At 38.9% G+C, this 25948-nt stretch overlaps 1 protein-coding gene across 1 annotated transcript in view; it reads left to right on the top strand.

Annotated features, from left to right (window-relative positions):
- The window catches only part of LOC126285247 (serine/arginine repetitive matrix protein 1-like), a 77660-nt gene that overhangs the window by 50491 nt on the left and 1221 nt on the right, over nt 1–25948 (top strand). Inside the window, exons 7-9 of the mRNA XM_049984543.1 lie at nt 2695–2883; nt 3015–3233; nt 25699–25887. Of these exons, the coding sequence (XP_049840500.1) occupies nt 2695–2883; nt 3015–3233; nt 25699–25887 (597 nt within the window). The remainder of the gene's footprint in view (nt 1–2694; nt 2884–3014; nt 3234–25698; nt 25888–25948) is intronic.

Below are 25948 nucleotides of genomic sequence, written 5' to 3' on the forward strand. Positions count from 1 at the left end.
TGATCGTTTCCGACTATTTCCATCACAGACTGCCTCTTGATCATCATCACTCTTTTCGGTTTACATTAAGCAGACTGATTGTAGACGAATATATCAGATGCCTGTCTTCATGATATTGCCAATAATCAGTTCGGACACAAAAGCGACCGAACCGTTGCGTAGCATCAGTCTCATTGACAAACCTTCCGAAGAAAGAGTCGATTTCGAAGTGCGCTTTCTAGGAAGTCTGTTTCGCATACTTCGGGTTGTGAGAAGAAGTTGAGAGGAAGTGAGGAGGTACGTGATCACAATATTATGCAGTTGGAGACGTCGGATCAGAGGCTGGTAGACGAACGTTTGTCTTTTGTGTAAATTCGCCAAGCATTATAATACTGAAGGTCAAGAGGAGCAGAAATTCATTTGCTTTTTTCCTAAGCGCTTGCTACGTAATGTAGATTCAGTATGTCGTCTTCTGGCTCATCGCAGCAATTGTGTCTTTCGAAGCTAGGTCCTGTTAACACGAACTTAAGTTTTGTTTTGGTGCATCTTACGAAGGCGGCAAAAAAATCATTGCAAGCATTTTTTGGACGATCCTCTATAAATAGTTTCTACAACAAATCAGAAGAATTCATACCGTTATTTGATAATTTAGCGCGCGATCTCCAAAAATGCACTTCAGAGAAGAATCTGATTTCGAACTTGATCTACAACACAGACCCATAAGTACAACTTACGTACTCAAATATCAGAAACACGTCATCTCAGGTCAGATAGAATTATTTTTCGTGTTTCGTAATTTTGTAAAACTAATTAATTCATTTAGAAATGAATGAGTACCAACAAAGGCAATTTAGATTATTAACTTTCTTTCCGTCTCGATAACCAATCTTGTCCTTTTGGTGTCAACTAAAAACAATTATATCGTTTTCGGGTGGTGTGCAAATACTTTCAATCGAAGGATCTACAAAACTGTCAGATGGTAACTAACATAGTTCGGCGGACAATGCAAAACAGGAAAATAAAATTGTTCTTATTTTTTAGAAATTTCTTCTGTTGTCGACTAGTTAATACAGTTTCAGACGAAATTTACGTGTATGGTTCGTGTTTGTGATAATTACACAAGCGATATTGGCACGTCACGATAAATGTTTGGTATGTAAAGTATATCTTCGAACTCCGCTTGCTAGTAATCTAAACTAGATGTAAAATGTGGTATGACTAGAGCAGAACAGAGCTGCTGTTGAAGCACTGCAAAGATTCGTTACTGAATGGCAGGGAGAATGGGACAAAGTATGTTGTGATGTGTAAGCGGATTGATAATGTTGATTGGAGGTTTTGGATTTGCGCAATTCCTGCTAGCCTAGAAACTGAAATTGTGGTTGCGGGATAATGTTTTAAGTATCTTAAGTACGCAGGTCTATGGAAGGTTTCTTGAGGATGTCGAATGGAGTGAAGTTTTATTTGTTTCTGGGATGGTGGTAAACACATATATAACGGGACAGAGAATCAGCCATTTTGTTTATGCTGTGGAAATTGGTGTAGTAATCACTGATAAAATGTTACAATAGTAGAACAGAGTTTCTCATTGCCACCACCGATATTCAGTTTGCGTATTGCGAGTGAACAGAGGGTGCAATGGACTAAACTGACTTCCTAGGAAACAGGAACCATATAATCAGCAAAACCAAACCATTTTCTAGGCGATGGTTGTAATATGCACAGAAAAGAAAAAAAACGTATGTAACTTGTGCACACATTAGATTCCTAAGTGTTAAACTTTATCTAGACGCATTGTTTAACCTCCAACTCTGGTACAGAGGAGACAGAGTGGGTTAAGCTCATGTTAGTTTCATTGACTGTCCGTAAGAAACTGCAAATCTACAACACAAATATGTAGGCTACGGTGCACTTAATGAAGACAAAGTATAGATCTGATTTGCTAGTAATTGTATATCACTGGATTTGATGACTCACTATAATTAGCTCATTTTGCTACTGATTTTTTTACTCATGACATAATAGAAAACTAAATGTCATCCCGTTTTTATAAAATCGCTTCCAGAAACATTGATCAAAAGCGTTATTTGAATGAGGAGACATTTATTTCTGATACTTTTTCCAATTGTGGCCCCATACTTATTAATTTAGTGTTGTGGTATGTAGATTTCTGTATTTGTTGGTTTTGTTTGGTGTGCTGGATTAGATGAGGTGAGGGAAAAAATTTGAATGACTGGTGACTTTCAGAAGTAGTGCATTCAATTAAAATTACTTCTCGAGTTTATCATTAATACAACTATGAATGCCCCAATGTTCTTCAAAAATTTTGAGGATGAAATAGATTTTACTTCATAGCAAGTTTTTACGAAAAATAATTAATTGTACAGTGCCGAGTGAGTGTGAATAACGTTATAGTGTTCAGTTAAAACGTTTAGTAGCTTCAGCTACCGTGTTACAAAACTTTGTTGTTTTTTAGTGATCAGTCAGTTTTCTGTTCAGTTTGATTGTAGTTTCAATCTAAGAAGCGGTATGCCTTCATGTTAATTTTTTTATGGTTGTGACAAGGGCTGGAGTGTGTTACACACTGTACAAAGGGTGGTATGAGGCCGAAATGATGGTTTAGGTCAATCCTGCTTGACAATATGACGAAATTTACATGACCATTTTCACCTCAGCGTACACTGCATCCACTAAAGACTGCTTGTCTTACGTTTCCAGATGTTCTCGCGGTTCACCTCGTCATCTGCCGGCCAGGGGAAACCCAGGATGATCGATAAGCCGCCCACACCTGCGCCTCTACGCCGCCTTCGGCCACCTCGACCAGAGCCGAACGAGAAGAAGGCGGAGTCCTCCACCGCTGACAGCGAAGAGGCCGCTGCTGATAAACCATTGCTTCAGGCAGTGCATGTAAGCAGCACAGCCCACTTTGTACAACGTCAGACAATAATTACAGTCAGTGTGTTCAAGTACGAATGTAGAAATGAATTCCAATGATGTTATGCAGACACGTTTATTGACATTACAATTTCTTTCCACAGTTTGGTCCAAGACCAAGAATTGTTCATTTTGACTTGCCTGGTATCGAAGATGAAGAGGAGGAAGTCTCTGGCTCCTACCACCCACCCGGAGTTCCTGTTCCACCCAGTCGTCTGCAGATCTTTGCCAACAGACCACGCAGACGGAAGATTATCCGGAAGCCACCGTCGCAGGAAGTGCAGATTGCGATGGCACAGCTCAGAGCAGAGATACAAGAAATGGTATGTTAGCCATGTAGCTGTTACTAATACAGCATTACATTAGAAACTCAAACGTAGCTTTCTTCTTTAATTATTATTATTATTATCTTTTTGCGTAAGAGACTTGTAATAAATATATATGTTAATGTAGGTTTAATTAATTCATTCACCCATCGTGTCTCCTATAAACTACACCAAAATTCTGTAAAACACTACGATGTGATGATGGGGCGTGACAAGTTCATCTTAAAGGCAAACACGATACATTGTTTGAGAATAGGTGGAAACGAAAACATTTATTGACCGCAAATTTGTTTAGTAAGTTCAGTAATCAGTACCGATTGTTATCATGGTCATTAGATTGATACAAAACAAGATTATGCATATTTATGAGTAAGGGCATAACGATGAACTGCAACACTTGTGTTAATTCATTTGGGTGGAAAGTTCGTGGTGTGGTGATATTGTCATTATGGAGATGTATTTATGTCTACACCAGCTTCCGTATTATATTTCTGTTATTTTGAATAATTGTAAAATTCGTAGTCACCGCCCTGTTACAGAATGTTTGTAGGCTGCAATACCTGAAGTAATAGATAGAGTGTTGCTCAAGGAAGCGGCGTAATAAAAATAATTCTTTTTCTCTTTCGCAGGAGAACCCGCCACCCTCATCGCGGATTGGGCGTTTGATGGAGAGTCTAGTCGACATGTATCGGAACGAGAGAGATTACCGGCAAAACCATGGTTTGGCAGAGAGACCAGGGTTCTTCAGGCGAATGAAGAGAAGACTCGCTCCTGTTCGTGAGGCAATGAGAAGATTTCTGCATCTGAAGAAGGATGCGGACGACAGACAGCTGCCGACGGGCATAGATTCAACTCTTTGTGATTATATTCTTCATTGTGAACACCCTGACCATAATCACCCTCCAATTATTCCGTTAACACCACAGCTACTTGAAACCGCGCTGTGAGCGGAATTTCAAAAGCCAGTCTGGTTTCATTTAAATAAAACACCTTAAACATATTTAATTGTGGCTTTTTATTGCATAGTTAATTTCTAAGACTTAAAGTTCTGGTCCAGAAGGCAGCTCACATTACCTGTAGTTTGACTAAAATATCTTTTTCTATTTTTAATTTTTTGATGTTATACTTCATGTGTACAAAAACGTAGTAGGAACATTTTAGGTTTATTATACTTTTTACTTCGAATACACATACTTTGGTATTGCTAGGGCTAAGTCTTGAATACGCACATGAATATCAATTAACTGTAATCAATACAGAACGAAAAACTGATGAGATCTATTATTTAAATATGTAAGCAGATACAGATACTTCTGATTATGTTTCTCTAACAGCCAGTTTATATCTAACGAAACACACAAAATGGAACATCAATGCAAAATTTTGCATTCATAGTCGAATGCTGCGCAACATTACATTCAGTGGAGTCCTACACTCGCATTCACCTCGTGATACAACTGAAGGAGAACCATGAATGACAACACAATCTTTGAAAATAAGCGACAAACACATTCAGAAACCCATCATCAAAAAAATCCGCAGCTACTACAAAGATTTCTCTTCATCCCTGCTCATTTTGAATTTCAACTCAACATACGAGCACACAAATCAGAGAACTCTATCGACACCTAATACTCATGAAGCAAGAAGCCGATGAATTGTGCAACTGATATCACTATTGTCATCTAGGAAGTCAGCAGGTCTCATAGTTGATTCCGAGAGACGTAAAAATGCGTTTGAAAGCGCGGAAAATCGTCGTATCTGGGGTGACGTAATATTACGTCCGCCGCACATTCCCGTTTGCAGAAAGCGCAGTAATATTACAACAGCAGCACGCTGAGTGTTAAGAACTTTCTGCACGCAATATACTAACCTGAAAGTGAAGAATGTTCGACAATGAGAAGACGACGTATGTATATTTTCCATAGAAACGTTTGAAGGTTCGAGTCCTCCCTCGGACATGGGTGTGTGTGTTTGTCCTTTGGATAACTTAGGGTAAGTAGTGTGTAAGCTTAGGGACTGATGACCTTAGCAGTATGGTCTCATACGATTTCACACACATATGGACATTTTTGAACGTTTGAAGTAACCAGCTGGAAAAGGAAATACATCAAAGTTAGACTGGGAGCAGAACAAAAGAAAGAAGAGCAGTTGACCCTGGAGTTTCAGTAACGTTAGGAATGGGGGGATGAATTTACTGTGAGCAGATTTGCCAAATCAGGCGACATTTTTAAGAGACGGTACAGGTGAGCCACATGTAGTCATGTAGTTTATAACTGCTTCAGGGCTTTGTAGACTCTAGACAACATCATCCAGACAACCGTAAGAGATCAGAAACGGTCGGAGAAGTGAGGAAAAGGGCAAGACATGGTTAATAATTATAGAGTGAAAAAAAGGCGGAGAAGGTACTTCTAACAGGCAATTTACATGATCGGAAATGTCTGAATTAATACAGAACTTGAGGGGAAGTCTACCCCTTAGTACCAGCTGCTTTTGAGTCAACCGACGTAGATTGTATTATAAGGTGTGTGCGAAGAATATTCGTGAAGAAGCATATGTACTGATTATTGAACGTACAAGTAACTTTTTGGACAGTAACCTTGACTCTGCAATTGAAGGTGAAAGCAGTAAAGTCACTAAAATTGTTGCTTTCACTAAGATGAAGGTCGTATGAGTAATAAAACAGGCCTTAGAGTCTCGGGATTCGTTCAACCAACCGTGCCAGTCATACATGTGCGTGACTGATGCATCGCACCTCACATTGTCGTACAGCATGTGACGTTGCCTGCATCTGAATGTTTTCTTTAAAAGATTACTTACATTATTAATTTCTAGACGCAGTCTGCCTGACAGAAACATGTCAGCGAATCCCTGTGATTTCTAATAACTTGAGAAAATGGCATATATTTCCGAAAAAGAGAGCTACAAACTAATTATAGACACAGCAGCAGCAATTAAGCGAAAAGCTGAAGTTGAGCGTTTGGACAGCGCAAATAGTCAGCTACACACAACAATACTATTAAAGACGAGTTACTCGTACCACAAAATAAAGTGAAAAATCAGAAGATATATCTCCAGGTGCGTTAGGCTGTGCTAAATACAACTTATTTTGAAAGAAACTGACAATAAGGAGATAGACTTAGCTGGATAGAGGTTAATATCAAACTTCCGTAGACATGCAGTGTGCTCTTTGAGTACTGTACTTCAGTGATAGAGATGCGAATACAGAAGCTAATGGTTTTTTGTTAGTGCAGAGCCTCCAACAGGGATATGTTTTACACTGAATTTAACTATTAGAGAGGGTACAAGTCAAACAGTGACAATACCTGCAAAGTCGCCAAAATGTGTGAGGAAGTCGATATTTATTTGTCACAGAACGTTAAAGACAGAGACCACCTGGAGTTATTATAACAATTCTATCATGTTCCCGAATAAAAAATTTCTAGGAATAGTAGAAGGATGCAGTTTCTGATAATTGGTTTCTAAATCCCATCGTCTTTTGTGAAACAAATTTAAGTCAGAAAGGAACTGGTTGATCTGATTATTAATGTCAAATGAAAGGAATAAAGCTTTCCCATCAGTGAAATTTATTTCAGTAAGATCACTTTCAATACAATTTTGCTGTGCTAAGGCCTTTAGGTAAATATTGTTGAATTCGAGAGAATGGGGGTCTACAATCTAGAATCAAGACATTTTGGTAGAAATATAAAGGTTTAAGTGAAACACGTGGCTAGAACAACCAAGACTGGGCATACATACAAATAATGTTACACAACATTTGTCCATATCTTCCGAAAGACAAGAAACATATGCTGTACACAGAAAGGGAAAAATGAGAGGAACAAAGCAAAGATCTGTATGGGAATTATTCGACATCGATTGAATAAACTTGTGGAGTCAAATGACCTTCAACTCCAAAAGTATCAGAGAGGCAGATGATAGTAAATTAGGATTATGTACTACTAAATTCTAGGATTTCCTAACATTATCTAAAATCTGCAATATGTCACTTTGTATAAACGTTTTTATCAGTCAGTGACGGTATCATATCTTAAACGCAGAAAAATGTGGGTCATAATAGCAAATGGTACGACAGCTGTAAAGCGAAATTCAGAGTAGTGAAACATTAAATGTGGTACCACACAAGGCACATTTCTTCGCTTCCACTTATCTTGAGCATAACCATCTATCAAGGAAAGTGAATGACTTTTCAAAGGCTGTGACGTTTTCTGATGACTCAAATTGACCGATAAGTGCCTAAAGATAATCATACCAGACGAGTAATGTCAGAGGCTTACAGCTAGTTCGGAGTGAAACATCAACTCTATGTCTTTCAAAGACTTACGTTTATTTATTCATAAAGTACTTGTAGGTACAAGATGCAGTAATCAATGGGCACGCACTACATGAAACGTCAAGTGCAAAGTTCTTAGGGAAATCACATTCCCGTTTGCCAATTGACATTTTTCAGAACGGGTTTTCTGGAGGGCGCAGACACTGATACTTAGAGCGATGGGGTATGACCCTTTGAAACACGGTATAACAGTAGCCAGAACATGTTTTGTGCCAGTAAAAATGCAGTTACTTTTAATGTAAGTGTAAAGGGAATGAAAATTCTGCGAATGGTGGCAACTGTTTCAGTGTCACAAGTGTGCGAAAGGCAAAATGCGAGGGGGGCAGTTAGTAGTTCACAGGGCAATACTTCCTGTTAGATTATAAATCTTTCCCAGTTACATAAAAGATATGTAAGATTTGAAAAATCTTGTGGTACTCATGACTATAAATTTTAATGCGCGGCAAAATATCGACCACAATCAATTCTCTGGAAGTGCTAATTTAGTGATCGATAATTTAACCACATTGCGAAAATGGGGTCAATAATTTTTAGTGTAAAGTAAAAGTGCAACACTAAAAGTGCAATACTGTATAGCAGTAGATTTATTGTGCGACGTGTATGTGAAAACGTCAAAGGAATTATTTTTATTACGAGAAGAGAAGTGCCAGTCAAAACGGCATCCATGTTAAATCTTTCATTGCAGTGTAAGTATATCTATTAATTGCCATAAATTCAGATTTAAATGGAATTGGTGTATGGACTATTTATTTAATGTAGAACCTATGTCTCACCCCTTCATGAAGTTATTTAATTTTCTTTATGTTCTATCAAATAGAGAGTTCACAGTCACGAATTCTTTCGTCGAAATCGGACGGAAGTTGTATGCTGCGAAATATTTTCTCCGCGCCACATTCTACTGGTAAATGGATGATAAACTACGGTCCCTTAGGAAATTCATGTTGAGCTATCCAAAAATAATTATATTTTGAATAGGCATTTACTCTCCTCTGAAATGCAACTTCCGACTGATCAGACGATCGAACAAGAATTAGCCACACACGGTCGGCGTTCGCAAATACACTTCCAATGCTGATTATAGCTATATGTTACAGCACAACAGTAAACATATTGTTATAATTAGCGACTACAAACGGGGACATTTATAACTTTATGTTTATGTATACATATTACGTAAACACATCGTTATAGGTCTTTCGCTAAAATAACAGTAAACAGAAGAAACTAAAGCTTTATTGCTCGTTATTGTCTGGTACTTAATATGTCTATATAAAAATACGTACAAAATACACATACATAAAACAATAAGACATAAACCAGGTTTGTTCTCTTGCGGAATTCTGTTGGTGCAAGTGTCCAAAGCATTATCTGTTCAAAACTACACTGTGTAACCGCTTTTCAGAGAGTGAGTCTTCAGAAACGAATATTCGATTAAAATTCTGTAATATGGAATGACCCAAGAGCCAAAAACGGTAGTTGTATTTCGAAGTAATAGTTAGGTAAAATATCACAAAGAGTAGATATTGAAACACAGTATCGCAAAGTTGTACACAGGGAATCCGAGGGAGACATAACAAAGCTGCATTTTGTTTTGAATATAATATATTAACCAATGCGCAGCATTGGTAAGTCTCTTGAGTTATTGTTTTCAGTGGTGCATGTTCGTAGTCTTCCGTGGTAGTTGGAAGTCAGGGATTATAAGCCTAATTAAATATCATTCTGATAACTGGATTAGACATTGGAGTGGCGAATAATAGATTATTTTTAGATATTCGGACAGAAATTAGTTGGAACTTTTCATACTAATATCTTTGCCGATCTTTGTCAAGGCGATTCTGCTAATAAAAGAGATGTGAGATATAGTGATCGTGAAAGACTGAATTTTTGCTGAACAGACGTTGAAGGAACTCGAACCTATAATTAATATCGTGTCGTGAGAATTAAGAAGCTTAGACATTGTAAAGCCAGAAACATATTTACGATCTATCAGATATTAATGGTAAAGGACAGGAAATCATATCTTTGGTGATAGGAACTGACTGTTATTATATAAGAATATACAGCCTACAGTTGCAGCTTAACTTTATCGTTTACCTAGGTTTGAACGTTATTAATAACGTCTTCTTCAGAACATAAATTATTATTTACATGTTTTCCTAAAACAGGCCATGTCGTAAGTCAACTTCATAAATCTTAATGCATAACCATAAGGTTTGTCACTTCTATTAAACCAACTGTAGAAATTCACTTTAAGCCCGTTGTATGGGCCTCGTCGAGTGAAAGTGAATTTCTACAGTTGGTTTAATAGAAGTGACAAAACCTTATAGTTACGCATAAAGTTTTATGAAGTTGACTTAGGACATGGCCTGTTTTAGGCAAACATTTAAATAATAATTTATGTTCTGAAGAAGACGTTATTAATAACGTTCAAACCTAGGTAAACGATAAAGTTAACCTGCAACTGTAGGCTGTATATTCTTATATAAACAGTTTCAGTTGCTGTCACTGCAAAAAATTTTAGAAATTAAGACTATTATTATACCGAAACGATACACACTAGGATCAATTCCTTCTTCATTGATTCCCCAGTGCCATCTCTCTTTAATTTAAGAAGAAAATTGTGACAACAAAACAATATATATAAGAAACTTTCTCAGTGTTTTCTAAATCCCAAAAATCAGTTAGTATATAGACAATTATATCCGTGAATATTGAAGAGTTATTGAGAAAAGCTGATCAACCTGTTACAAACAGATAATAGGATATAACGAAGGCGTTTTGACTAGGAAGGAAACTAAATCACATTAATTGGGAAAGAAAAATTAGAAAAAATAGACTGTAACCTGATTGCTATGTTACTCCCGAGAGATAAAATCAATGTCTTTGTGTCCGTCGCGGTTGAAAGTGTATGAAATATGTCTGGAAATTGTAAACGAGATCAGTTTTCAACTGCTAGTTCACACGATTAAATTCACGACGTGATTCAGAGATGTTTAATGGCCGACCCAAAGGGCAGGGAATGGTTCTTAACTAGCCGGGACAATATATACACAAACTTTTGAGATCAGTTCCGCTGCCGAGGGGAGAAGGTAAAGCGATATCCGCGCAGTCGCGGCGATGGTGGGTGTACGGGCATAACTGCAAGTAGTGTTTGTTAACTTACTACGTTTAGGTCTGCTTCGTGTGCTGCGAAATGCACACCCCTTGATGTAGCTGCTGTAGGCATATACACGGCCACACTCCAGAACAGTATCTCTTGGAATCATGCAGCTGTTTTCTGAAATTTTGATCCACTAATTACTACTTTTGCCCTTGGTTTCGATACCATTTACGGTTTTAGGCAGAAATTTTCAATCAGTTCATTGACAGTATATTTCTAAGTATTGCATCTTACAGAGTTTTAATACTCCCTGCAAGAAAGTAAGTCTCCTTGTAAAGTATGTATACATTTACTATTGCTGCATCTACGCCTAGAGGGGAATGCAGATACACAGTTAGAAACCAAAAGGTTGTAAAAATAATGGAGAGTTATACTGGCGTGGGTTCGTTGTCTCGTTAGAAAACTTCAGCTGACAAGGTGTATTAGAAATTTTGGACTCTGATTCTGGAATAGAAATATATTATAATACTTCTTCACTGTTTGACTACTTCTACACTGTTTGACTGAACTTTATCCTCTGGATGTAACTACTAGAACATGGCATTCATCTGTGTTTCCTCCATACTAAGAATTCGTGTCGTCAGTGTCGTCAAACCCATCTCCCAAGATAAGCTGTTCTTTCTCTGAAGGGCTCAAGCCCGATTTTCCCCAAAATGTTAAGATTTAAACTGTAAAAAAAATATTATTTATGTTAGGACACTGATTGTTCTACCAGAATGCAAAAATACGATATAGAAGCAAGAATGCAGTTTAAAACTATTTACCGATTGCAATACTATAATTCTGAAACTATACCAAGTAAACTAATGCAGTATACCATATATCAAGTAAATCATATATCAAGTGAATCATATATAGATCATATATCAAATAAATTCTGAGGTAACAACACATAACAAAATAACTTGTGCAGAGGAATTCGAGGGAAATTAACATTATGTACGTACTTTTGCCAACACGAGACAAAGAACTCATCTCACTGTGATTTGCACCATATGCAATGAAACTGGAGGCAGATAGTCATTTGCATGTCAATATTACACTGTAGTATCATAATAAGTTGATTTAATTTTGTAAATGTAAATAACCAGCAAAATTTGAAGTAAATGGTGCACGGAAACTTCTCCTTCAGCTCACCATGTTCCGGTAGAGCTCACTGCTCACAGAAAGTTTACCTTGCGATAACAACGTGTTAGTTACTATGTGTAAAACTGCCTATAACATCTGAGTGCAATGCTACATTTTAGAAACTGTTTGATAAAAGTTTCAAGAAAATACTGAGGTACCATAATAACACTATATAACATGTCCAGAACTTACGTAAAATCAATGAAAATTGAGATTATGTATGTCTTCTTGCATACCCGAGACAAAAAAATCATTTCGCAGCAGTTTGCAACAGATGCAGTGGAAATAGAGATATTACACTATAAAAACATAGTAACTCGGCTAAATTCTGTAAATGTGAAGACTTAACAGGAAAATTACGACACATTGCATCCACTGAAAGCTGAGACTGCTTTATGGTTACTTTATCGACCACAAAGTACGAGTGCAACCATCTGTTGCCAAACCGGCCTCTGTGGCCGAGCAGTTCTAGGCGCTTCAGTCCGGAGGGACGCGGCTGCTACGGTAGCAGGTTCGAATCCTGCCTCGGGCATGGATGAGTGTGATGTCCTTAGGTTAGTTAGGTTTACGTAGTTCTAAGTCTAGGGGACTGATGACCTCAGATGTGCTTATAGCCATTTGAACCATTTTGTTGAAAAAACAATGTAAGTTCATTGTGGTTGCTTTATTGACAACAGAGCGTTCTCATGCTGTAGATGAATGCGATAGGTTAGTTTAGAGGTGTCAGATTACAGAGAGTTTGGACCTTAGGTGCTCTGGTTAAAATATTGACCACAAACGTGTCAATTGTTAGCTAGTGACATTCTCAAAGATAGCAAATGTATTTCTTCTATAATTGTGACACCATCACCCAAATTAAAAATATGTAGCAAGGGAAAATGTACGCCGATATAAAATACTAAGTGGGAGAACGCCAAAATGAGACGTAAGAAGTACTCAAAACATGACCCAGTGAACTGCCTATTGTTTACCAGGACCTTATGATTTACACTGCACAGCAGTACTTCGCTTGATGAGCATGATTCGTTCTTGAATTTTACTCTTAACCGACACTCGTTAAGCGGAACACTTTTTTCCGTAGGAATCCAAGTAGAATAACTCAGTGTGTTCCACTCTGAAAAAGTAGATGCTAAAAGAGACATATAATACAGAACTGTAATAATTATTTATAGTACAGTACATCCTACATAAGAAAAAAATTATCGAAAGTATTTCGAAGTATGTAGGTCGAAGTCTAGGGGACTGATGACATCAGATGTTAAGTCCCATAGTGCTTAGAGCCATTTGAGCCATTTTGTTGACAAAATATTGGAAGTTCAATGGTTGCTTTGTTGATAACAGACCGTTCCCATGCAGTAGATAAGTGCTATAGGTTAGTTTAGAGGTATGAGATAACTGAGAGTTAGAACCTTATGTGGTCTGGTTAACTGATTGACCACAAACGCGTCAAGTATTAACTAGTGGCATTCTCAACGATAGCAAATGCATTTCTTCTGTGATTGTGGCACTCTCACCCAAAATGAAAAATATATAGCAAGGAAACATGTACGGCGATATAAAATACTAAGTGGGAGATTGCCAAAATGAGACGTAAGAAGTACTCAAAACATTGCCAAAAAGCATATCATGAACAGTTGCTTCCAATCACAAATAGTAAATTCTTGAATACCAGCGTTATTAGTCAACATCAGGGGTCTCCAAACATTTTAGTCCAAGGCCATACGGGCTGTTTCACAAAGTCCCAAGGGCTATAGTCTGTCTAAGTTTTCTTGAGGCTTCATACCCTAGTACCGCTTGGGACTCCTCGGTAGAATTTCAAAGTTTGCGTGTTGGTTACACTCCTGTCAATCTCTTGGAGCTGACACTGAGTGGCACTGCAGTAGTCATTACCCAGTGAACTGCTTATTGTTTGACCTTGACCTTAAGACTTACACTACACAGCGCTATTTCGCTTGACGAGCATGATTCGTTCTTGAATTTTATCTTAACCGACACTCGTTAAGCGGAACACTTTTTTCCGTAGGAATCCATGTAAAATAAGTCAGTGTGTTCCTTTTCGTAAAAGTGGATACTCAAAGAGACTTATAATACAGAACTGTAATTTTTTATTTATAGTACAGTACATCCTACACTAGAAGAAAATTATCGAAAGATATTTGTTTATGCTCAGCTTTTACGAAAAACAGACATAGCAACAGCGTTAATTAAATTCGTGCCGTGTGTACCTACTTCCTTAAGGACATCTGTAATGAATTCGTGCTGGTGAACGACGACAAATCAGAACTGGAATTCATAAACAGATACTGCAACTGCAAGGGAATGGGCTACTACTTACCGTGCGCCAGCAATGAAGAGATCTTGCATCATTCTTGCAGAAATTTCGCGAGCAGCACAGCTGACTCAATACAGCAATGTCCGAGGTACTACCTTCCACAGTGGTAGTGTATAGGAGAACGTGTAACTTTAAAATGGCAGTCAAAGAGACTGTTCATTTATAGGGGTCAAAGAGACCGATCCAGGCCAGAAATGGTTACTGAAATTGATATTAAAGATTGAAAAAGAAACCGCCCAACAGATTCTTTATGCGACACACCGTTCGTTAAGCGAGTAAATCTCTTACATTTTCTTCTATTTGCTGTGCAAATCACTAGTTATGGGAGGTGTTCAATAATTACGGCAGATGGTATATAATTAATGTCTGAGTCGTTACTTAGGGCCAGACTGATGGTGTTCAGGGTCTGGTCCACATCAAACAAGGACACGATGTATCATTACAGTCATAGCACTCTTCGAATTGCGCTCGTACAAAAAGAAACCTCTGCTATATGGAGGGTACTATGCCAGAGAGAAAAAAGAACAAATTGCATGTTTTGACTTATTCACCTTGAAAGTTCAACCACAGAAAAAGTCATCTGAGATATCGAGGGTAGTAAAGGACATTCAGCTGACTCCTAACACATATAAAATGTAGTTTATTGGATTTTCAAATAAAATGCACTCAATTCAGACCTAAAAAATTGATAGATATTATAAGTAAGTGGAATAAAAATTGAACAGATTAACTATCTCTCCGCAGATGCACATGTACAAGGTAATACCTTGCATACTTAAATATTATTTTGGGGCATCACACCCATCTCTTGACAACACTAATTGCCTGGAATTTCTAGCTATCTGTGTGGCAGTTGGTAAGTGCTTGTAAAAATCATTGTGAGGAGGCGAAATGAAGTATTGCATTGACTCAAGGTCTTTTTCCTCGGACTCTGGGATACTAGATGTTCAGCGCAATGTCCTGAAGTTTGGTCTATTTCTATATCGTTTCTAGAAGCTCAGTGAGCCGTCGTTATGAAGGTACGTAAACTGTATTACATGGGGCTTCTTTATGATTATTCGGATGCATGTTATATTCATCCAAGCTGTAGTTAGGTCATTAACGTTTTTACAATTCGATGGAATCGATGTTAAACTGTCAGAGCTGAAGAAATTATCACTTTTGATTTCCACCACCTGGAACTTAAGTTTGCTGACTCTGCATGTTTTGATTATCTATCTTGCGTTCCACATTCATAATTTCATTGGACTCTTCAAACGATAAAATTTTTCTTTATGTAAATCTACAGCATTAGTACTCTCCATTTGGAACTTCACGAAACCAGGTAAGCATGCAGTGATGTTAAATAAACTGTGACAACTGATGTCCATTGATAACGATGATTTTTTTGTACATTTCATATGCTAAAGTAAACCAACTATAATGGGTGTCTGCATTCGACAAATTTTTTTTATTGTTTTTTGATTCGTCTTCTGTCTCTGATGCGGTCCGCCATGAATTCCTCTCCTGTGACATCCTCTTCATCTCAGAGTGACACTTGCAACCTACATCTCAATTATTTGCTGGGTGTATTCCAGTCTCTGTCTTCCTCTATAATTTTGTCTCTCTGTAACTCCCTCTGGTAGTAAGAAAGTCATTCCCTGATGTATTAACAAATGTCCTATCGTCCTGTCCCTTCTTCTTTTCAGTGTTCTTCACGTGTTCCCATCCTCTCGGATTCTGTGCAGAACCTCCTCATTTCTTACCATGTCAGTCCACCTAATTTTCAACGTCCGTCTATAACATACCGTGTCAAATGCTCCGATTCTCTTCTGTTCCGGTTTTGCCACAGTTCATATTCCACTGACATATAACGCTCTGCTCCAAAAGTACATTCTCAAAAATTTCTTCCTGAAATTAAGGCTAATGTTTTATACTAGTAGACTTCTCTTGGCTTGGAGAGCCCTTTTTGCCAGTGCTACTGTGCGTTTGATGTCCCCCTTGATCCGCCCGTAATTGACTATTTTGTGCCTAGGTAGTAGGATTCCCTTCGTGACCATCAATCCTGGTGATAAGTTCCTTGCTGTTCTCATTTCTGCTACTTCTCATTACTTTCGTCTTTCTTCAATTTACTCTCAGTCCACATTCTGTACTCATTAGACTGTTCATTCCATTTAGCAGATTATGAAATTCCGCTTCGGTTTCGCTGAGGACAGCAATGTCATCAGAAAATCGTATCCCTGATATACTTACACCTTGAATTTTAATTCCACTCCTGGACCTTTTTCATTGAAGCGCCAAAGAAACTAGTGCTGGCATGCTTAATCATATACAGAGATATGTAAACAGGCCGAATACGGCGCTGCGGTCGACAACGCCGGTATAAGACAAGTATCTGGCGCAGTTGTTAGATTGGTTACTGCTGCTACAATGGGAGAATAGCAAGATTTAAGTGAGTTTGAACGTGGTGTTACAATCGCCGAACGAGCGATGAGACACAGCATAGCCGAAGTAGCGAGAAATTGGCCATTTCACCGTACGACGTTTTCGCGGATGTACCGTGAATATCAGGAATCCGGTGAAACATCAAATCTCCGACATCGATGCGTCCGCAAAAAGACCCTTCAAGAACGGGACCAACGACGACTGAAGAGAATCGTTCAACGTAACAGAAGTGCAACCAGTGCTCCAGTTTTCAGTGCTGGGCCATCAACAAGTGCCAGCGTGCGAACCATTGAACGAAACATCTTCGATATGGGATTTCGGCGTCGGTGGTCCACTCGTGTACCCTTGATGACTGCATGACACAAAGCTTTACGCCTCGCCTGGGCCCATCCACACAGACACTGGAATGTTGTCTGCTCCGGCGACTCTCGTTTCAAATAGTATCTAGCGGATGGACGTTTACTGGTATGGAGAAAACCTCATGAACCTATGGACTCTGCATGTCAGCAGGGGACTGTTCAAGCTGGAGCAGGCTCTGCAATGGTGTGGGGCGTGTGCAGTCGGAATGATGTGGGATCCCTGATACGTCTAGATACGAGTCTGACAGGAGACACGTACGTAAGCATCCTGTCAGATCACCCGCTTCCCTTTATGTTCATTTTGCATTCCGACGGACTTGGCCAATTCCATTCGCACAATGAGACCCACCTACACGTCCAGAATTGCTATAGAGTGGCTCCTGGAATTCCCTTCTGAGTTTAAACACTTCCGCTGGTCACCAAACTTCACAGACATGAACATTATTGAGCATACCTGGGAAGCCTTGCAGCATGCTGTTCAGAAGATATCTCCAATCCTTCGTACTCTCTTACGGATTTATGGACAGTCCTGTAGTATTCATGGTGTCAGTTCCATCCAACACTACTTCAGTCATTGCTCGAATCCATGCCACGACGTGTTACGGGACTTCTGGGTGCTCGTGGGGGCCCTACACCATATTAGGCAGGTGTACCAGTTTCTTTGAATCTTCAGTGTGTATCCATCGCTGATTCTTCGATGTACAGGTTGAAGAGTAGAATCGAAAGGCTGCATCCTTATCCTACACAACTTTTAATACGAGCACATCTTTATCGGTCGTCTACTTTTAGTATTGCCTCTTGGCTCTTGTAGATACTGTATATTACCCGTCTCTTCTTGTAGCTTAAGCCTACTTTTCTCAGAATTTCGAACATCTTGCACCATTTTACAATGTCGGGCACTTTTTCCAGGTCGACAAATCCTATGAACGTGTCTTAATTTTTCTTCAATCTTGCTTCCATTACAACCGCAACGGCAGAAGTGCCTCTCTGGTACCTTTACTTTTCCCAAAGCCAAACTGATCGACATCTAACACTCCCTCAACTTTCTTTTCCATTCTTCTGTATATTATTCCTGTAAGCATCGTGGATGCATGAGCTGTTAAGTTCATTGTGCGATAATTCTCGCACTTGTCAGCTGTTGCAGTCTTCGGAATTGCGCAGACTGCAATTCCAATTCCGAAGTTCCTTGTTATTATTGATAAATGTGAAAGCTGTTTATGAATAACAGAAAAATGTTTTACATAAATTCGACGAAGTATTGAAGAAGCCATGTGTGTTATATTATTGTTTTGCGGTCTCTGATTTTACTTTTTTGTTAAGGAAATTGCATTTCCTAGCACTGTATAATAGCACTGTATTGGTTTCTATATATTTACTACAAATTCCCTCTGTTTTGCCTTATAAATCAACAATTTTCGTATAAAACCAGATGTAAGCGATGACAATTTCAGTTTATTGTAAATTCTGTTTTTTCTTAAATACCAGACAGGAGGATAACTTTATAGAACAAAAATGTTTCTTTACATATACTCATTGAGTTTTTAAACGGTTTACTGATTCCGGTTTTTAGAGGACTGTAGTAAGACACTGACTGCATACGTAAAGAAAACGATCATTAGGAGGTAATGTCCGATAGGTATGAAACAGCCCAAATCCAAAGGTAATGCAGATACAACATTAACTTACCAAAGCTTCTAAGACATCTACCGTACTCTGCGCTTACTTATTGCAATCTACAACAGCCTATGGAGGTTACCCAACTGTAATCGCAATTAATAACGAAAATATACAGAAATGAAAGCATACAAAAGCGGAAGAAAAATATTTGCAGTATACATGGGTCCGCCAAGAGCCGTTGACGAAATAATTGTGTCCCTATAATTGGACTCAAATTTCGTGTGTGATTAAAGGTTGGGGAATATGATACATGGTTGTTGGGGAACTGGATAAATGGAGTGGAGCCTTTACCTTGGCCGCCAAGATTACCTTATCTCAATCGGCTGGGTGCTTCTGTCTGGGGTTACTTCAGATGTGAAATGTACAGATATCTCGTTGTAAAGTTGGAGAACTGAAGCAGACAATCATACATTCTTGACAAGATTTCGAAAATATTAATATTTACAGTTGATGTTCCTGACAAGAGAAATTCCCACCCTCATGTTCTACGGTAAACTGGTCCAGCGGATGGCAGATCAAGTATAAAAATACGAAGAAGGTGTAGTGAACTGTGAAAAAAAGAAGCAAAATAGAAAGAGTGAACTGACAAGCAGAAGATGAGCAACATCGAGCAAGTTGCGAGGCACAGATTTCTGGTTATGTGGTCACAGTGTAGGTATACGAAATAGAAAGTCCTTGTTCAAATCTCCCTCGTGCAGCATGTTTTTAACAAATATATATACTGTCCGTATGGCCACTGACGTGTCTGTTCTTCTTCTGAAGTCTACGAAATTGTCATACTATACACTGGTTATGCAACATGAGTTATGTGGTAAGGATATATTGCTGTCGCAAGTAAATGTGATGAGTAGTGAGAGTAGGCGAAATGCCGCTTAGACCTCTCACAGAATTGAATGCAACAAATAAATGGTGTTACAAGGAATTAGAGAGTCAAACTTCCAAAACGAAACGCAGGAGTCATGACACGTCGTACTTGTATTGAAAAAATTGGAGGTACGTATCTCTGGAGGTCCCTTCGTAGCACGTCTCTGTTGCAAACGGACGTTAAGCACGGCAAAGACACAAATTTAAATACAGTGAACAGATACGTAAATGATGCGGCAGACAGTTCAACATATTATTCAAAATAGAAAAAAAAATGGGCAAGAGAGAAATCTGAACACAGATCTCCTCCTTCACAGTCCAAAACCATAACCACATAACCATGACACTGTGGCAAGTGAAATTCTGTCGATGTTGTACGTCTTGAGCTTGAACGGTTCACTGTGCCTATTTTTCTTCCTTTTCCGTAGTTTGGTAGATCTTCATCCTGATTTCATTCTTTGTCTGTGTTCAGTTTTTGACAGCTTATCCATGGGGCCACCTAACCACTATATCTGAAATGGGTGAGATGTGATGCTTCCCTTGTGAGAGATTAAGAGTCACCTATATCTACGATAATGATGTAGGCCGAAGCAATGAATTAAAATATGTACCAGCACCAGGTTTTGAACTCAGGTCTTGAGTTCACAAAGAAATTGAGCCGCGTAGTACACCACACATGCACTACACCTGACACACCTGCACGCAGTACCCTTGCACTTCTCCCTCCCAGATAAATATTCCTCTTCATGACTCCGCCCATTCCTGTTCCCCTTCTAAACTTGCATCAGTACTGTCGAAGCTTTCCAATATAGCAATAGCACCGTAGTAAGGACCGAAATGGGGTTAATCGTGTGTGTAACTCAAGCGTAGCTCGTGTGTTAAGCACATACTGTTGATATTCCTGAGACGTTGTTATATTGTAGATAAAGGTGAGACTCGAATTGCCTCAGGATCGTCAACTGTATGTAATTAATATCTTACCAATGTCTGAGGTACATGTTCGATTAATCCTGTTTTGCTCATTGCTAAGAAGCTATATTGTAGAGTCTCAGAAATACTGATGTAAATTTAGAAAACCACTTGCAATGGGCTGACACATGAATTGGAATTTCTTTCGAGGAGGGAGACTTAGAGTGTGAACCATGCAGCTGTTGCAGTGTCAGGATGAGTATGCAGTTGCGGGCACGGTATCTGAGCGTGTTCGGGGTAAGTGACCTCTGTAATAATAATAATAATAATAATAATAATAATAATAATAACAAAAACAGAGTGAATGGATCAACGACGAACTTGAATGGGTGTCATTGAAAGTCCGCCCCCAACATATGCAACGATCAATAACGAACAAAATAAAGGGAAAAAAAGTTCAGCTGGCTAGTAAGGAGGTGAACTGGTTTCGGATGTCGCAGGTGTTACAAGTTTTAATTAATTGCTGCAGCAAACATTATTATCACAGATAAAGGTGGGGCTTAATACGTATCAGGAACTTCAGCTATATATCATTAACACACTGAAGAGCCAAAGAAACTGATACACCTGCCTAATATCGTGTAGGGCCCCACTTGCACGCAGAATTGCCGCAACACGACGTAACGTGGCGTGGACTCGACTAATGACTGAAGTAGTGCTGGAGGGAACTGACACCATGAATTCTGCAGAAGTACCCCTAAATCAGTAGGAATACGACGGGTTTAGATCGCTTCTGAACGGCACGTTACAAGGCATCCCAGATACGCTCAATAATGTTCATGTGTGGGGAGTTCTGGACGTATGGGGTGTCGCACTGTCCTGTCGCATTGTCCTGCTGGAACTGCCCACGTCCGTCGGAATGCACACTGAACATGAATGTATGCAGCTGATCAGAAATGATGCTAACGTACGTGTCCCCAGCCAGAGTCGTATCTAGACGTATCAGGGGCCCACATCATTCCAACAGCACAAGCCCCACACCATTACAGAGCCTCTACCAGCTTGAATTGTGTGATTTCATTTCATTTCATATCCAAACAAAGTGTTACTGCCAGGCATTTTCCTTATTTGTTTCGCTGCTGTTTTGTCACCCTGTTATTCTAGTGATACGATAAAATATTTCTGCTTTCAGTTATGTGCAAAATTTGAGATTTTGAACACCTGAAGCAGGAAGTAAATCCTTAACCACATCGATATTTTATGAAGATATAACTGAAAAGTAGTGCAAGTTTTTTCGAAAGGAGTTAGCTACATCATTTGTGGAAGGTCCGAAGCTAATGTTTAAATTATCTGCAAGGTCATTAATATATAAGATGAACAGCACGGGTTTCTAAACTCTTCCCTGTCCAACATCAGTCCCTCACTAATCATCCATCATAACAACCTAAGTCCTTTCTATCAAGATATCCTCAGTCCACTCACTTTCATTTTTTTTTTTTTTTTTTTGCTGCACCATCGGAAAAGGAAATAAACAGAATTCACGTTAGAAACAACGCCAGACATGTCTAGATTCAATCATTATTCCACAAACCCTAAATGATTTACTCATGATGGACAAGTCGAGTACATACGAAGATAACGGGGCTTTCTGAACCCCTGACAGCTGCTTCATTCTGATCGTTTCAGACTATTTCCATCAAAGACTGCCTCTTGATCATGATCACTCTGTTCGGGTTACTTTAAGCAGGGTCTGATTGTCAACGAATATGTCACATGTTTATCTTCATGATACTGCCAACAATCAGTTCGGGCACAAAACCGATCGAACCGTTGCGTAGCATCAGTCTCATTGACAAACCTTCCGAAGAAAGAGTCGATTACAAAGTGCGCTTTCTAGGAAGTCTGTTTCGCATTCTTCGTGTTGTGAGGAGAAGTTGAGAAGAAGTGAGGAGGTACGTGATCATTGAGTTTTAGAATATTCTGCAGTTAGAGACATCAGATCAGAGACCGGTAGGCGAATATTTGTCGTTTGTGTACGTTCGCCAAGCACAATAATACTGTAGGTCAACAGAAGCAGAAGTTCATTTGCTGTTTTCGAAAGCCCTTGCTACGTACAGTAGATTCAGTCGTCTTCTGGCTGCATTTGTGTCTTTCGAAGCTAGGCCCTGTTAACACGAACTTAAGCTTTTCTTTGGTGCATCTTACGACGACGGGAAAAATCATTCTCAGCATTTTTTGAACGATCCTCCATAAAGTAGTTTGTACAGCAAATCAAAAGAAGTTATCCCGATATTTGATAATTTAGCCCGCGAAATGCGTGAGTACCAACAAAGGCAATTCAGATTATTAACTTTCCTTCCGTCTCGTTCACTAATCTTATCCTTTCAGAATTAACTAAAACAAAATTATATCGTTTTCGGGAGGTGTGTAAATACTTCCAACTGTTAGTTTTTTTAGAAATTTCTTCTGTGGTCTACTAGTTAATACAGTTTTGGACGAAATTTAATGCATGTTTCGTGTTTGTGCTAATAACACAAGTGATATTGGCACGTCACGATAAATGTTTGGTATAAAAGTATATCTGCGAACTCCGCCTGCTAGTAATCTAAACTACATGTGAAATGTGGTACGACTAGAGCATAACAGAGGTGCTGTTGAAGCACTGCAAAGATTCGTTACCGAATGGCAGGCAGAATGCGACAAAGTATGTTGTGATGTGCAAGCGGATTGATAATGTTGACTGGGGGTTTTGCTTTTGCGCAATTCCTGCTCTCCTAGAAACTGAAATTGTGGTTGCGAATAATGTTTTAAGTATCTTAAGTATAAAGGTTTATGAAAGGTTTTTTGAGGATGTCGAATGGAGTGAAGTTTTATTTGTTTCTAGGCTGGTGGTTAACAGATATATAACGGGACAGAGAATCATCCATTTTGTTTATGCGATGGAAATTGCTGTAGTCATCACTGACAAAATGATACAATCGTAGAATAGAGTTTCTCATTGCGACCGCCAATTATGAATTTGCGTATTGCGAGTGAACAGAGGGTGTAACGGACTCTATCGACTTCCTAGCAAACAGGAACCATATAATCAAAGAAACCAAACGTAAGTAGCATGTGCACACGTTAGATTTCTAAATGTTAAACCTTAACTAGACACATTGTTTAACATCCAACTCTGGTACAGCGAAGCAGAGTGCGTTCAGCTCAGGTTAGTTTCATTGAACATCCATAACAAACTGCAGATCTACAACACAAATTTGTAGGCTATGGTGCCCTTAATGAAGGTAAAGTCTAGATCTGATTTTGCTGGTAGTCGTCTATGAACACTGGACGTGATGACTACAATTAGCTCATTTTGCTTCTGAGTTTTTTACTCATGACATAAATGAAAACTAAATGTCATCCCGTTTTTCAAAAATCGCTTCCAGATACATGGAACAAAAGCGTTATTTGCATGTGGAGTTTTTTATTTCACATACTTTTTGCAACTGTGGTCCCCAAACTTAGTAATTTGGTGTTCTTTTATGTAGTTTTCTGCATTCGAGTGGTTTTGTTTGGTGTGCTGGATTAGATGAGGTGAAGGGAATAGTTCGAATAACTGGTGACTTTTGAGGATTAGTACGTTGAATTACCATTACTTCCCGTTTTCAGATATCAATTTCAACCATTAAATAATTAAATAAAACGTTCTGCTAACTTAAATGTTGAGTGCCTGATATTGTTGAGCAACATAATCGACTATCATTATCTCTGTTTGACTATCAGTAAATGAAGTTATTCCTCCCTTGCCACCATCAGCTCTATTTTTACATTACCGATTAACTTCTCTGCTTGTTGAGCGACTTCATTTTCCACTGCTTGTAGTCCAGAAAATTAATCGGGAATTGTGAGTACAAATCCTTGAGTAGGGAGTAAAGGATTTTTGGATAAATTCTAGTGTCCGATATTACCCGTCGGCTTTGACCAATGATGTCATACGTGAGGCAGCAATGCTGCAATGGACAATCTATGAATGGAACGGATCGTATTATGGCTGCCCCCAGAAACCTCCTATACTTCATAACTTCCCCGCAGACTTCTCTACAAAAACCAGTAGACTACAGTGCAACACTAAGCCCCTGCCTCGTGCATGACAGATTTGCAAGAATATTCATAGCAAAAATAGTAGGTAAGAATGACAATTGCTTCTAAATTCAGCCTCGATCTTTCGAACTACGTCCCCCTGTGTATAGATCTCTATTTGTTATTTTTTCAGCATCTCTACATGTATACGTCGGAAGTTCGTGATAACGCAACCTTCGCCAAACCCACATAATTTCCAAAGACACTGCACTTGCAAAATTCAACAATGACGCCCAATGACTGCAAAAATTTTATAGTTAATGTACGGTCACTCGTTTTCTGAAGCAGGATTTTCGCAGGAAAAACAAATGACTTATCCATAACGAACGGCGTGAGAAATCAAAACCTTATAAATCACGACTACTTATAAATCACGACTACTTATAAATCACGACTACTTTCATTAACAAAAGATGCCTAAAACAAATTACGAGATGAAAACAAAACAATCTACATCGAATTTTTAATATACGCGCGGATGGAGGAAATCCAGAGAAATCATTTAACGTTCATCGACAGCAATCTGCGGCACAAACAAAATAACATCAAATAGTACGTCATTGGTCAAAGCCGACGGGTGGTATCGGACACTAGAATTGACCCGGATTTTTTCTTATGATGTCAGAAGGTTTATATAAATTGTTTGCACATACAAAATGAAATAACTTGGCTCAGTAATTTTTCAAATACCCGAAAAGGTGACCATCACTATTAATACAACTATGAATGCCCCAACTTTCTTCAAAAATTTTGAAGAATAAATAGATTTGACTTGATAGCAAGTTTTTACGAAAACTAATTAATTGTGCGGTGCTAAGTGAGTGTCAATAACGTTATAGTGTACAGTTAACAAATGTAGTAACTTCCATTATTCTCAATGATTGTTTCCTTGTTACAAATGTTTCTTGTTTTCAATAATCGATCAGTTTTCTGTTCAGTTTCATTCCAGTTTCCATCTAGAATACAGTAACCCTTAACATTAATTTTTTATGTTTGTGTCAAGGGCTGGAGAGTGTTCACACGGTGTGAACATGAGACCGATATGATACTTGACAATAAGCCACACTTGACAGGACCATTTTCACCTCAGCGAACACTGCATCCACTAAAGACTGCTTGTTTTACGTTTCCAGATGTTCTCGCAGATCTGTTCGCCAGCTGCCAGCCAGGGGAAACCCAGGCTGGTCGATGAGTCGCAAACACCCGCGCCTCTGCGCCGCCTTCGGCCATCTCGACCAGAGCCGAACGAGAAGAAGGCGGAGTCCACCACCACTGACAGCAAAGAGGCCGTTGCTGATAAACCATTGCTTCACGCAGTGCATGTAAGCAGCACAGCCCACTTTGTACAAAGTCAGACAATAATTACAGTCAGAGTGTTCAAGA

This window comes from Schistocerca gregaria, chromosome 8 (genome assembly GCF_023897955.1).
Source record: "Schistocerca gregaria isolate iqSchGreg1 chromosome 8, iqSchGreg1.2, whole genome shotgun sequence".
In the NCBI taxonomy this organism is placed as follows: Eukaryota; Metazoa; Arthropoda; class Insecta; order Orthoptera; family Acrididae; genus Schistocerca; species Schistocerca gregaria.